Below are 12,740 nucleotides of genomic sequence, written 5' to 3' on the forward strand. Positions count from 1 at the left end.
ACACCTGGCTGCATGGCCCAGGTTCACCTTGTTCAGCAGCTTCTGCATTGATGCAAAGTAATAGCACCCGAGCCCTTGGCTGCCTGGCTGGTCCCCGGGGGACATCCTGACCCCAGGCCCGAGCAGCCAGGCTGCCTCTGCTACCGGGTGGGCCTCCAAAGCGCTTGCTTCTAGCTTCTGTCCCTGAGTCGCTAGGTGGGCAGTAAGTTTTGATTAGAACAGCTTGAGAGATGACCTGCTTTAGGGCGGGTAAAGGGGGGTGCTCAAACTTTCTGTAAATGGTTTGGAAGTAAGTATATTAGGCTTTGGGGTCCACGTGGTCTCTTGCACCCATTCAACGCTGCTGTTGTAGCACAAAGGCAGCCCCAGTCGCCACATTAAGGAAAGCGGGACTTAATTTGTAGAAACAGGCAGCAGGCCGACCTTGACCCTCCAGCCGCAGATGGCTGACTACTATTGTTCAGGTGAGTTTGCAACATAGCACCTGTGAGTTCAGATCCTGAATCGTGGCTCTCACTAGCTGGGTGTGTTCAGGTTAGTGACTTCTCCAGTTTCCCGTTTGAAAACAAGTGATATTAATATTGGTCTTGCAAGGTTACTGTAAGCATGAATAATAGGGTGCGTGAAGCACCTGGTACGGAGTAGGTAGTAAGTGATAGATGCTGTCACCATCAGCATCGTAAGCACTGTGAGCTGATGAGGTAACGGCCACATTTAGGCTCCTGCATGTCTGTTCTCTGGTCTGCGCACTGAAGACAGGACTCAAACTTATTTCATTACTAGCCACTTCGTAATGAAACCAAGTATTTTAATTATTAGAGACTTAAGTAATTGTTTTAATATTAGACAAGGCTTGGTAACATTACCTCCCCCGCGCTCCCCCCCGCCCCCACTTAGACTATTCTTTGCTATTTTGGATTTTTACTCCAGATGAATTTTTCAAAAATCATTTTATGATATTTTGGTGTTTTTTTCCAAACTCTAAGAGAAGCTTTGTGGGGATTTTGATTGAAATGTTCCATTTGGGAACATTTGACATTTGATATCATTTTTAATCTTCTTGTCCAGGGAAGATGATTTCTCATCTCCATTATTTATTTATTTATTTATTTATAGGTTTTGTGGGCTCTTTCATGACAAGAGAATAACCATTCTCACTTAGATTATTCCTACTACAAATAAATATTTGTAGGCAGATATACAGCTAAAAGACTGAGTGTGTGTGAATGGGACTTGTTATTAGGCTAACTTAATTACTGATCTCATTTTCGGCCTCACCCCGCACCCACTCCCCGGCCCGACCTCTCCTCACTACTCTGCGAGGCCCACACGTGGGCACTGGAGCCCTGCAGACTGGCCCCTCACCTTGTCGGCCAGGTCCCAGATGCGGGCTGTGCCGTCGTTGCTGGCAGAGATGAAGATGTCCTTGGACGGGTGTGTGGCCAGGCCCCAGATCTCCCCCTCCATGTGTCCGTCAATCAGGATGTTGGAAGCAGCATTTTTCTCACCAACTTCAATGATTTCTCCATCTTTGGTCCCCACTAGAATTTTTCCCTGTTGTAATCAAAACACTATTAGAAAAAGGACAAATACTGTACCATCCCACCCCTATGGACTACCTGGAGTAGTCAAATTCATAGAGCCAGCAGCATGGTGGTTGACTGGGCGACACCTCGGGGCTGGACTAAAACCAACACTGTTTGTGAGGCCAGCAGGAAAGTGGACATTCTCACAAGGACTGTGATATGGACTTTCTGTCCTAAGACAAAACCAGTAACCCCTCATGTACAGCGAAGAGTAGCTCAGCTTGTTCGCACCAACAGGAGTTCTTTCTTCTTCTCATGTAATTATTCCTTTGTCTTTTCTCATATAAACCCCTTGCTTTCACCCCGCAATTGGGACACTATCTGGTTCTGCCTAGATGTGTGCTCCCCAAATCGCAGTTTTTTGATGCCAAATAAATGCAGGTTGCTTCTCGTTTCCACTATTTAATTGGAAGGGGCTTAGCTAACTCTCACTTGGACCCCGCCCCTCCTCCCAGCCCCAGGAGAGACTGGCCCGCTCACTTTGCCACGGCACACGGAGCGCACACACTCCACCAGCTGCCCCGTCTCCAGCTGGAAGGCTCGGCAGCGCCTCATCTCCTGGTCCCACAGTTTTACAGCACCTCCTTCTTTGGTCCTAAAAAGATCAAGAGGAACTCAGCGTGTCAGGCCTTGTCCTCAGCCCTCCCGTGACCCTCACTGCCCTCTCTCCTTGGCACCTCCTTACGGTGACTCCACCAGAGCCCAGGAGGACGGACCCTCCAGGGTAGCCCTCCCTTAGGCCCTGGTGACGGGCCAGCACAAACCCTTGAACGTGCAGATTTCCTAAAATGCCTTCCAATGCCATGATCTTGGAAGGAAAGAGAATTGTAATCCAGAAAATCAAACTTTTCATTAAGTCAAACATAGAGTGTTTGTGTTTCTCCCGTTTTTCTGCTTCATTTTCACAACTTTCCTGTCCCCACTGGAACCTCTCTCTATTCTCACTTCTCCATCTCTTCCCTCAGAGCTACCGAGAGGGGCACTTCATGCACAGCAAAGCCACGCGGGTCTGTGCAAGAACACCGCTCGGGTTGTCAGGTTGTTAAGCCACCGTTCAACAGCCTCCCTTCCAGAGGCGGTGACTCTTGGAGAGACGGCAGACTGATCTCCCTGATGCAGCAAAGATAGGAGAACGAAAATCTGCATTTTCTCCAAGTTGTAGATGCTTCTCTCAGTCTCTTCCCAAAACAAAACTCAACTCAACTAAACATGTGTTCCCAGAGGAGCTCTGGCTTACGGCCGCTCTTTGCCGCCGGTCACGATGAGTCCGTCCCGAAGGGTCGTGTACATGGTGAAGACGGGCCCCGTGTGAGCCTTGGCCACCAGCCGGATGAGGAAGTGGTCCTTCCACACGTAGACGTCTCCATTGATGGCACCAGTGAACGTGAGGTTGTTCTGCAAACAAAGGGACACCGTCCACACCCGGACAGGCATAGCAGCCCTCACAGGCGCCCCCCGCCCCTCCCCGAGACACCTGCTCCTCGGTTAGGAACCCGAGCGGAGAAGTGGAAACATGCCCTGGATCTGACCTTCTGGGCTAAGGAAAGGCAAAGGAGTTTGCAGGCAGTCACGGCAGCACATGATACATCATCTGGCCTGAAAGTCAGTCTGAGTTACTGTGGGGCTTGGCTTCCCCACAGAGCACAGCTCTGCATGGAGTGAACTTCCATTCTGCGAGCAAGGCCCAGGGGACGGGGAGGGCGGGCGGGGCTCCACCTGAGAGCACGCTCTCCTGGCTCATCCAGGAGGCCAGTTGCGGGGTTTGTGGTGCACAGGGGCTGAAATGGAAAGGGATGCTCTCCGGTGGTAGAAACGAACCCCACCTCCTCTGCGGCTTTCTAACCCAGGCCCTGCAGGCTTCCCAGCCCGTCTGCCTCTGGAATCATGAACCTTCTGCCCACCCCTCGGTGTTAAGGGAACAGCGATCGCAAAATGCCAATAAAGCTGATCTTGTGGAAACAGCTTTCTTGTTTGCAGCTTCTTGGCCATATTCCTTCTCCACTCCCCAGTCGCGCGCCCCCCACCCCATGCCCAGGGGCTCGGGGCCCCTCGGGAAGCTCTGCTGGGACTCACAGCACCGAAGGCCACGGACAGCATCGTCTGCATCTTGGCAGCCTCCATGGACCCGATGACCCCTTTCTTATACAGGAGGGCGCTGCCTGCCAGGGTCCAGAACTTCATGTGTTTGACCCCCACAGACACAAACTGCGTGTCCGAATCCGGGCGGAATTCCACCACGAATATGCGCTCCAGGTGACCCCCTCGGCTGGCGACCTTGGCCCCTGCGTGGATGAGAGAGTCCAGTGAGGGGCCCCGCTGAGCCCAGGCCAGGCTGGCGCTGCAGGTCAGGGGGGCTCTCCATCCCAGCAAACCCGGGCACCCTGCAGTGTCCTTTCTTCTCTAACTGCCCCTGCCCCCGTCAGACACGACTCCCAACGTGGGAAAGAGAGGCTGTGTCAGGGAAATTTCCAGAACAGCAGGGGCTGCTAACACAATCCCTGACTCCACCCCCACAGCCACATCCAGGCACCTGTGAACACAGCAGGAAAGGATAGCCTGGGAGGTGGAAGCTTCCAGAGAAAAGGGCAAAACGGCTTAGGGGCATCCCTGTCCCTCATCGTCACCAAGGTTCACCCCCACAGGAAGAGGGACCCCTCCCCCCGAGACTCACGTTCTCTCAGACAGCCTCTCTCCAAGACTCTCTGCTTTTATTTTATTTTTGAAGGTCCCTTTTCTTTATGGTTTTTAGGTTTAAATTCCTTTACCTTTTACATTTAATTACAATTCCATTTATTTATGTTTTTTACTTGTCTCTTGAGTTTTTCTTTTTTTTTCTCCTGGGTTTTACTTAACCTTTGTCTTGATCAAATCCCAATGCCACCACTAATTTGTAGAACTTTGGACCGTTATTTAGCCTCTCCGTGCCTCAGTTTCCTCACCTGTAAACTGAGGGTAATAATAGTACCCATTTTTGAAAGTGTGCAGACTAAAAGGATGGAGGTAAGCAAAGCCCTTGAGAATAGTCTTGATGCAGTGAGTGTTCTGTAGGCGACAATTATTATTATTATCATCACTCTTTTGGCTCCTTTTAAAATCTCTTGGCTTCTAGTCTTTTAGCCCTTATTTTAAACCTCATCTATCTTTGTCCCATCAGCCCTTGAGTTTTTGACTTTTATTTTGAACTTCTATTATCTTTCCTTTATTTTTCTTTAAACTTGCTCTGAATGTTTTAGTTCCAATTTCCTCTTATCTCCTCTCCCTGTTATTCACTCACATGTATTTTTTCTTCCCCTCTTCCTGGTCACTTACACTCACCTATTCGTTTTTATAATGGCTCTCTAGCACGGTGGGCCGAGGCCAGCCTGCAGACACTCCCTATAAGAATGGTCTCCCAGGGCAGGGGAGGCCCACAGGTTTCCTCTCCCCACCAGCAGTAATTCTCTGCAGAAGAAATGCTAAGTTCCTGTAATACCCCTCTCTACCTTGGGCCCAAACAGTACCCAAGAATACTATATACTAAGTTACAAGACAAACAACAGAGTGGGAGAAAAACACTGCAGAACTTATGAGACCAAGACTTAACATTAAGAATCAGTAAAGAACGGAAGAAGCAATATACAAGCAGTCAAAAGTGATGGAAAAAGGAAGAGCTCAGGAGTCATGGGGGGAATGCAAAATGAAACCACAGTAAGATACACCTTTCTTCTAAGCCACTGTCTGCGTTTTCCTTGTGATCTCACGCACACTTCTATTGTGGCGATGCCTGCCTCCCTCTGGGCACTGGCTTCTAGGTCACTCAGAACAAATTTCATACAAGCATCTAGGACCTGACAACATGCAGTTCATATAATAAGCTCATTTTTTTCCTCCACTTTACTTTGTATATTTCTCTCTCTCTCTCTCTCACACACACACACACACACGAGTTCCACAAATTATTTATTTAACAAATAAGGAATGAATTATATGCTCCCTAATGATCACAAAAATGTACATAAACCTCTGGGAAAACACTTTATTTATCTCTAAGCAGGACTTAAGTGAAGGAAAAACCTTCTGCAATCAGCTCAGAAGAGCTGGTGGTTGGTGAGAGGCCCTTCAATATTATCTCTGGCTCAGGGCCTCTGTAGAGACCCAAGTGCTGGTTCCAGCAAAAACAATGGGAGCAAGTTATCAAAGAGAAGGCCTCTCCTGTTCCTGGGAGCTTGTTTAAAAGTCCTGGCTCCACCGATTCTCCCTCTGCAGGTCAGAAGGGGCCCAGTGAGCAAGAGTCTGTGCTGGGGCAGGGCCTGAGCGGGTCCTACCCAGAGGGACAGACAGGGCAGTGAGGAGAGCGAGCCGGAGCTGAAAAGCCAGGACTGTGTATAGGGGCCGATGTAACTTTCTTTCTAGGCATGAGGAATAGACCTGGACTTGGCTACCGCAGAGAGAAGAGTCAGTCTTGCAGAAGAAAGGCATTACGCAGCAACTTACGACCTCACAGCGGAAAGGGCTTAGTGGAGCTTTCTGAGAGGGAGTGGCTGCCTTGGGAAGTGACAAAGGCCACATCCTTGAAAGTGTTCAAGCAGAGGATGGGAATGGACTCATTCGTCTATTTAATCAGCTGGCCACGACATTATGAGGAATGAACCTGCATCCCCAAGGTCCAGAGGATGGGGCCTTTGGACACAGTATCTTATCTAATAAAGACAGAATATGCAAATTGACCGTAACTTCACAACAAAATGGTGGTGCCCACAGCCAATAAGGAGGGAATATGCAAATTGACACAAGGCGAGAGGCGGAAAGGTGGCTCTGGCCGGAGTTGCCAGCAGCCAGGGGAAGGAAGGCCTATTCTTGCACGAATCTTCGTGCATCAGGCCTCTAGTATGAAGGAATAAGAAAATGGGAAATGGAGGGAATGTGATGGTGAGTCTTCTCATAAACATCTGCAGGTCCCCAGCCTCGTTTCCTCACGTGGGGGCTCAGGCGGGATTGGGATGCTCCTCTGGCTGTGCTCCTCTCTTCATAGCCCCCGGCCACAGCCCCTCCCGTGGGAAGAGGCTGAGATAATGGGACGCCAGAAGCCTCGACTGGAGACGTGCCCCCCTGTGCGTGCCTGGCTTCATGCGCCCCAGATACGGGCTGCCCGGCTGGAGACAGACCTCATTAACGTCCTAACTAATTAGACCTGCTTTTGCCAGCCTGAGAACATGCTTGGAAAATTGCACAGCTTTGGTAGCAGCCTCTCTCTTTGTGTGTGTGTGGGAAAGAAGGAAAACTAAATGGCTAAATTAAATGTGAACTTTGATTATAAGATGAATCCCCATTTCAAGAAAGTTAAAGTGTAAGAGAAAAATATGTCTCAGTGGTAACACCCTGTCCCCAGTTCCTGGAATAAGAACCGAGGTGCAGAGGCTGCTACGGAATCCAGGAGCCGCCAGAAGGAACGCTGAGGAGGAGGAAGATTGGGTCAGACGTCGGAAGGATAGAAAGGGAGGAGGCTGTGCATTGGGGCACTTTCCAAAAGTGCCCACAGACCCTTTGTGAACCAGCACAGGCCCACCCCACCCTGGCAACCCTCTCTGCCGTGGGGTCCAGGACCCAGAGGCATCCAATGGGCAGCTTCTCCAGGATCCCAAGAGCCCTGGGATCTGCTGCGCCAGCAGCCGGGCCTCCTGGGCTTGGCAGGGAGGCAGATTGAGGGTGGAGCCCAGCCGAGGCCACAAGCGCCCCCCCCCCACCCCCGCCCTTCCTGAATGGACAGAAAGCCCCATTTCGGTTACCTTCCTGCCAGCGCCAGACGGTGATGGTGTGCTCGGGGTCCACGCCCACCGACACCAGCAGCTTCCCGGTTGCACTGAAGTTGATGTAATTCACTCCCTTTGAGTGGAAGCACCGCAGCATGGAGAGGGTGTGCTTGGTCATGGCGTCCCAGACGTGGATGGAAGGTGTTGTTCCTGCATGCGGGAGGCGTGACAGAGCTCAGGCTGGAGAACGGCCGAGCCAAAGCAACACTTGCGTTCGTGTAAAAGTCTTTAAGACCAGCGTTCAGGGGCCTTTCGGCGCCTGGGCCTGAGGGACCTACAGCCTGACCTGCCAGAGGTGAAGACAACAGCGAGCACCTGCTGGGCTCGTAGAGACAGGGGCTAAGGGCCCGTACGCCCAACGCGCACACCGGTGGAGGGGTCGCAAGAAGGAGACGGATGAGGTCAACGCTTTGTATCTGCGACTCAGCCAGATACAACCAGCAAACATGACGCAGCGGCATGACTTTGCTGTGCAGAGTCAAACTACTCACGATGGAACAGCCTTACCTGGGGTCTCCGCAAGGTCACCTGCGTTAGGTGGGCAATGGCAATGAGGAAGCGTCGGGGGAGAACAACAGCTAAAGTGAGTCACGTTTCAAACAGTGAAGCACTCAGCACCAGCATCAGAAAGTTTCAAATTAAATGTAAAAATGGACATGGGCTCAATGAAGACAAGCAGGAAGGTATGTTTGTAAAAACTGCCTTTGAGATGACAAAGTTAAAAAACACACACACGTGCTTTTCACAAACGTGAGTCAGTTCCCATTGGTCATTGGCAGTTTCCCAGGCACAGAAGACCTGGGACACACACTGGACTCTCTCCTGACCAAGCACAACCCCCAGGCTTCAGAGAGGAGGCTCTTCATTTGCTCCCCTGGGTTTGAAAAATCTCACCAGTCCACAGGGCTGGGGGCATCCAGTGATCGGGAAATCAGCTATGGTCTGACTTTCTGGTTCCTCAGAACCACCAATCACTGGATGTGTTAAACCAAGCAACTCAGAAGCATTAGGGGCTCAACAAATCAACAGCAATGTCAACAAGAAGGGGTGGGTGTCAGTGACCCACCCTGCCCTCTCCCAACGTTCCTGCTCGGCTGCACCGGGACCCGCCTACCTATCTGGCTGGTGGCCACCACGTTCCTGTACTTGGGGTGCTGGTTCACCGTGAGGCAGAGGATGTCGTCCGTGTGCTCCAGGTAGAAGCTCTGGCTCCCTGGGAGAGAGACGCAGAGGGTGAGCGGGGGAGCTGAAGACCTCAGGGCCAGCCCACAGCTCCGTGCGGCGTCTTTGGAAATGCCCTGTGAAATGAATCGGCCCTGGGGAGACAGGAGATCCCTTTTCACATGTACATAGTCTGTTTCCGATCTGAGAGAGGAGCTGGTGTCTTATCTGACACTGGTCAGCTCCATTCGATCCTTCCTGCTGTCCCGTGTGGGCCCAGAGCACAGTCCAAGTGCAGAGGCTTCCAGAGTCCAGCATGAGAAGGCTGGTGGTCAAAGTGGCCACTGTAAACTTCCCCTCATGCCTGGGAACGGAAGGTGAATGATGGCATTGACAGACAAGGAAACAGCACATCGCCCTTAAAATAAGAACGAGAGGCTAGAAAATGGAGAAAATTCACAGAAAATTTCAAGGCCCTCCTTCCCCCGCAAAAGACAAGTCACTATGTGCCCAGTGATTTCACTGCCTAAAAACCTATGCATGGGCAACTACACCTATTGAACATACACATTTGAAAAGCAAAAAAAGGTTTTAAGATATGAAGCAAATAAGGCAAAATATTAACCTCTAAATCTGGTGGTAAAGCTATGGGTGTCTATTAAATTAATTTCGGAAGAATTCTTTTTGCACTTTGTGTCTCTTTTTAAACTTTTTAATGTCAGAGTCATATAGTTAAGTTTTGGGTATTTTTGTTTAGTGTGTTTAAGTATTCTCATTCTCACTGCAAGCCTAGCTACATAGTCACAAGCAAAACTTGAAAATCTGAGCTGCTAAAAAACTGATCTCAGTTAAAAATGAGTGAGAAAAGCTCCCTTAGGCCTTGTTCCTGGAATCTCTCTATTCCCCATGCCCTCGTTCTGGCGTCTCTCCATCCCTCTCAGCCTCCTGGGAGCTGACAGCACCTTGGACACCTCTCCTGACCTTGACACCTTTGACCCTTCAAGCATGAGCCTGCTGATTTTCTAGGACTAAAGGACACCAGTCTGGAATAGAGTAATGGCTTTAAAGGGAAGAGGATGCTTACGCTGTGGGGCACCTAAAGTTTGGGCACGTGCACAGGAAAGCTAAAACAAAGGCCTGTAGTCAGAGGTGGTTTCCCGGGGCCCGGTCACCTGTGGAGAGGTTCTGGACGACGCCGGCTGCCGCGGTGTGGAAGATGATGTCGGCACCCTCGTTCAGGTAATGCAGGTTATTGCGACAGTCAAATCCTCGGTAGCCAAACACGTGGTCGAGAGCCAGCTCCTACACCCCCACAGAGAGATGAAAGCGGCCCTTAGAGGCACAGCCCGCACTGCAGGCGCAGCCACGCCTCTCATGGGACTGCAGGGCCCGGGAAACAGCCAACCTCACGCTAAAAACATTCTGCTTCTTGTCCAGCTGCGGATTAAATGCAGCCTCCCACCCCATCCCCCGCCCCTTTTTTTTAACTGCCTGGAATGCTAGGGGCACAGGCTAACACCTAGAATTATAGTGAGTTTTCTAAACAAACTAGATTTGTTTCCCAGCTCCTCAGGTGAGCCAAAGTCTACGGGTTTGATGCCCTATAAAGGTTACCTAGGCGTTTGTCTGCGCCTTGGCAGGCACTCGTAGGGGAGCTGAATGGTGGCTCCGAGATTTGCTCTGATTCCCACACACGCAGCTGGGCCTGGCAGAGCAGAACAGGGAGGCAAATGCCACGCTCATTCTGTTGCTGGGTGCACGCCCTACAAAGTTTCTACAGAATTTGCATTTTTTTTCTCAACAACTAGATACTGTTCTGGGTTTATAGTCTTTCTCTTCTTCCTGTCTTGTCTCCCATGACAAAGAGCAAAGGCTGAGTTGGATCAGACGAGCTCCTAATTCAATCTGACGCACATGTATTGTTGGCAGTGCCTCTGTGCCAGGCGCGATGCTGGTTGGTGGGAAATGAGAGTAAGAAGAGGTGAGTTCCTTTTTTCCATGATCTCTGATTCTGGCCTTTTCTTTCTCCAAAGCTCACTAATTTCAGACATCAGATTAATTCTCCTAAAGCACCACACCATGTCCTTACTCAACAGCATCTGCTAACTCTGACTGCCTATGGGGAAAAGCCCAAATTCCTTAAGTTGGCACAATTAGACCCTACACACATCTCCTGTACTCCTTGCTCAGGCTGACTATCTAGTTAGCCATGTACCATGAGTGTTCCTATCTTTATGATTTTGCTTTTAAAAATATCTCTCATCTTTTCCTTCTTTTAACTTACTGAATGTCTGCCCAGCCATCAGTCTCTCCCCCACCACCTCCACCCTCACCCCCTTGTGTTTCCCAGAACTACGTGTGTGTAATTATGTAACCCCCAGTCCTAGTGGACAACTGACTTAAGTTGGGCCAATCACATGGTTTCTCCCAGGAATTTAGTGGACTTCTCCCAAAGTCCACCAAAGCAGTTAAAAAAGTCTGCAGAAAAAGAGGAGACTGAGTCAGACACACAGTTGAGTAGACGAAGGCACCATCTTGGCTGATGATGGCTTTTCAGCTCCTGGATCTGGTCTCTCCGGAAGCTCAGGTGTATTTCCTGACCTGTGCTGGGTTCCATGAGAAATCCCACCAGTGAACTCCTTTTCCAATAAGTTTGAAGATGGATTTTTCTGACCTCCATGAGTTCACAGTCTAGTACGGGAGACCGCTGAGCCACAAATAATGGCAACGGGTGTGTGGCCGGGAGCAGGCCGGGTGCAGGAGGGTTCAGGGTGGAGAGCATCAGGAAAGAGAAGACATTGGCAAAGAGCCTGGAAGGACCAAGGTGTGGGGGGCAGGAGGAGGAGGAGCTTCCAATCTGAATGGGGCTTGAGACGTTCTAATAAGGGGCGTGAAAGCCCAAGGCAGCTCCAGGACCACTAGGCAATGGGGGTGGGAGCGGAGACTTATGTTACAGTGAGAATGACAGGAGATGAGCTTGAACGGTAGCGCCTGGTAAAGTTCTGAACCCATTCATTTGAATCACAGTCGGCCGGGATGTGGGAATCGACTGGGTCTCAACGCCAGGGTGAAACGTGAAGTTATCTTTCAAAGAGCTGATAGGGCATCAGGGCATGAGAGGGAGGGGCGTCCAAAGACAGGAAGAACATTAGGAGGCCTCGTCCAGAAAACAGCAGGTTACCAGCGCCATCGTCCCAAGTCTCAACCACTGAGTCCACATCCCTCGCCACTTACTGGCTTGGTGACCTTGGGCAGGGGGCCTAACAGGTCACTGAAATGCCGAGCTCATGTGCTCATTTGCAAAATGGAAACAATGAAAGTACTTACCCCCTAGGTGTGAAGCGTAATACCCTGTGCAGGGTGAGTGCTCAAACAACAGGCAGTGAATAAACTCCCGCTCTCCCTGAGTGGTACCCAGTACAGGAAACAGGAACCAGATTTGAAGGACATGGGACATTCTGGAGTTAGTACTGACAGGACCAGGGGCAGGGCGGAGGGCATGTGACACGATGGGATGGGGGACACAATGCTGCGTAGGAGGGAGAAGGAACGAGAGCCATTGGATCCATCCAGGTTCCCTTGAAGGGACCTGCAGATGATGTCCATCAGGTGTCAGAACATCAAAAGCAAAAAGTGTTTAACCTCCTCACCTCAACCAGTTTCTTTTTCTTGGTGATGTTGTTCTTCTGGAGTTTCTCAGGCTGGGGAGCTGCTCTGCTGACGGGCGGTCTGGAACAGAGAGTGGCCAGGAGAGACCGTGCTGACCAAAGGCAGCAAGCTTGCTTGTTGGGCGTGGCCAACGGAGGCCAGGGCCAGGCTCCTTTCACCCCCCACCCCTTCAGAGAACCCTCCACCTAGGCTTATTCAGTCCTCCCCCCACCCCCTGAAAAGTTTCTGACATTAAGGGTCCTGCATGATGGGACCTCGGTTCGCAGGCACTGAGGTGGTCATCGGGGGTCAGTCCCTCCCCCCCGGGGACCAGGAAATCCACAAGAGCCAATGGCTGACTTTAACACCAAAAGAGGAGCCTGAGCATGAGAAGGTAGAGGCCGTGCTTCCGCCATTTTCAGACAGGACCCATCAATATTGTTCAGAGTTAGGTAGTGAAAATCACAGCATGGGGAGCAGTGGGACTTACAAGCCAGGCCTGGGAGCCATGGCCTCATCAGGTGCTTCTCACCACACAAGAGGGCCAGCAGGAAGC

At 50.8% G+C, this 12,740-nt stretch overlaps 1 protein-coding gene across 1 annotated transcript in view; it reads right to left on the reverse strand.

The window, feature by feature from the left end:
* EML6 (echinoderm microtubule associated protein like 6) overlaps positions 1 to 12,740 on the reverse strand; it is a 195,785-nt gene that overhangs the window by 7,088 nt on the left and 175,957 nt on the right. The window contains exons 29-36 of the mRNA XM_006778677.2: positions 12,187 to 12,265; positions 9,709 to 9,838; positions 8,490 to 8,588; positions 7,352 to 7,525; positions 3,660 to 3,868; positions 2,824 to 2,981; positions 2,067 to 2,181; positions 1,366 to 1,554 (exon numbers count right to left, since the gene is read on the reverse strand). Of these exons, the coding sequence (XP_006778740.1) occupies positions 1,366 to 1,554; positions 2,067 to 2,181; positions 2,824 to 2,981; positions 3,660 to 3,868; positions 7,352 to 7,525; positions 8,490 to 8,588; positions 9,709 to 9,838; positions 12,187 to 12,265 (1,153 nt within the window). The remainder of the gene's footprint in view (positions 1 to 1,365; positions 1,555 to 2,066; positions 2,182 to 2,823; positions 2,982 to 3,659; positions 3,869 to 7,351; positions 7,526 to 8,489; positions 8,589 to 9,708; positions 9,839 to 12,186; positions 12,266 to 12,740) is intronic.

Source organism: Myotis davidii, unplaced genomic scaffold (genome assembly GCF_000327345.1).
Source record: "Myotis davidii unplaced genomic scaffold, ASM32734v1 scaffold6, whole genome shotgun sequence".
NCBI lineage: Eukaryota > Metazoa > Chordata > Mammalia > Chiroptera > Vespertilionidae > Myotis > Myotis davidii.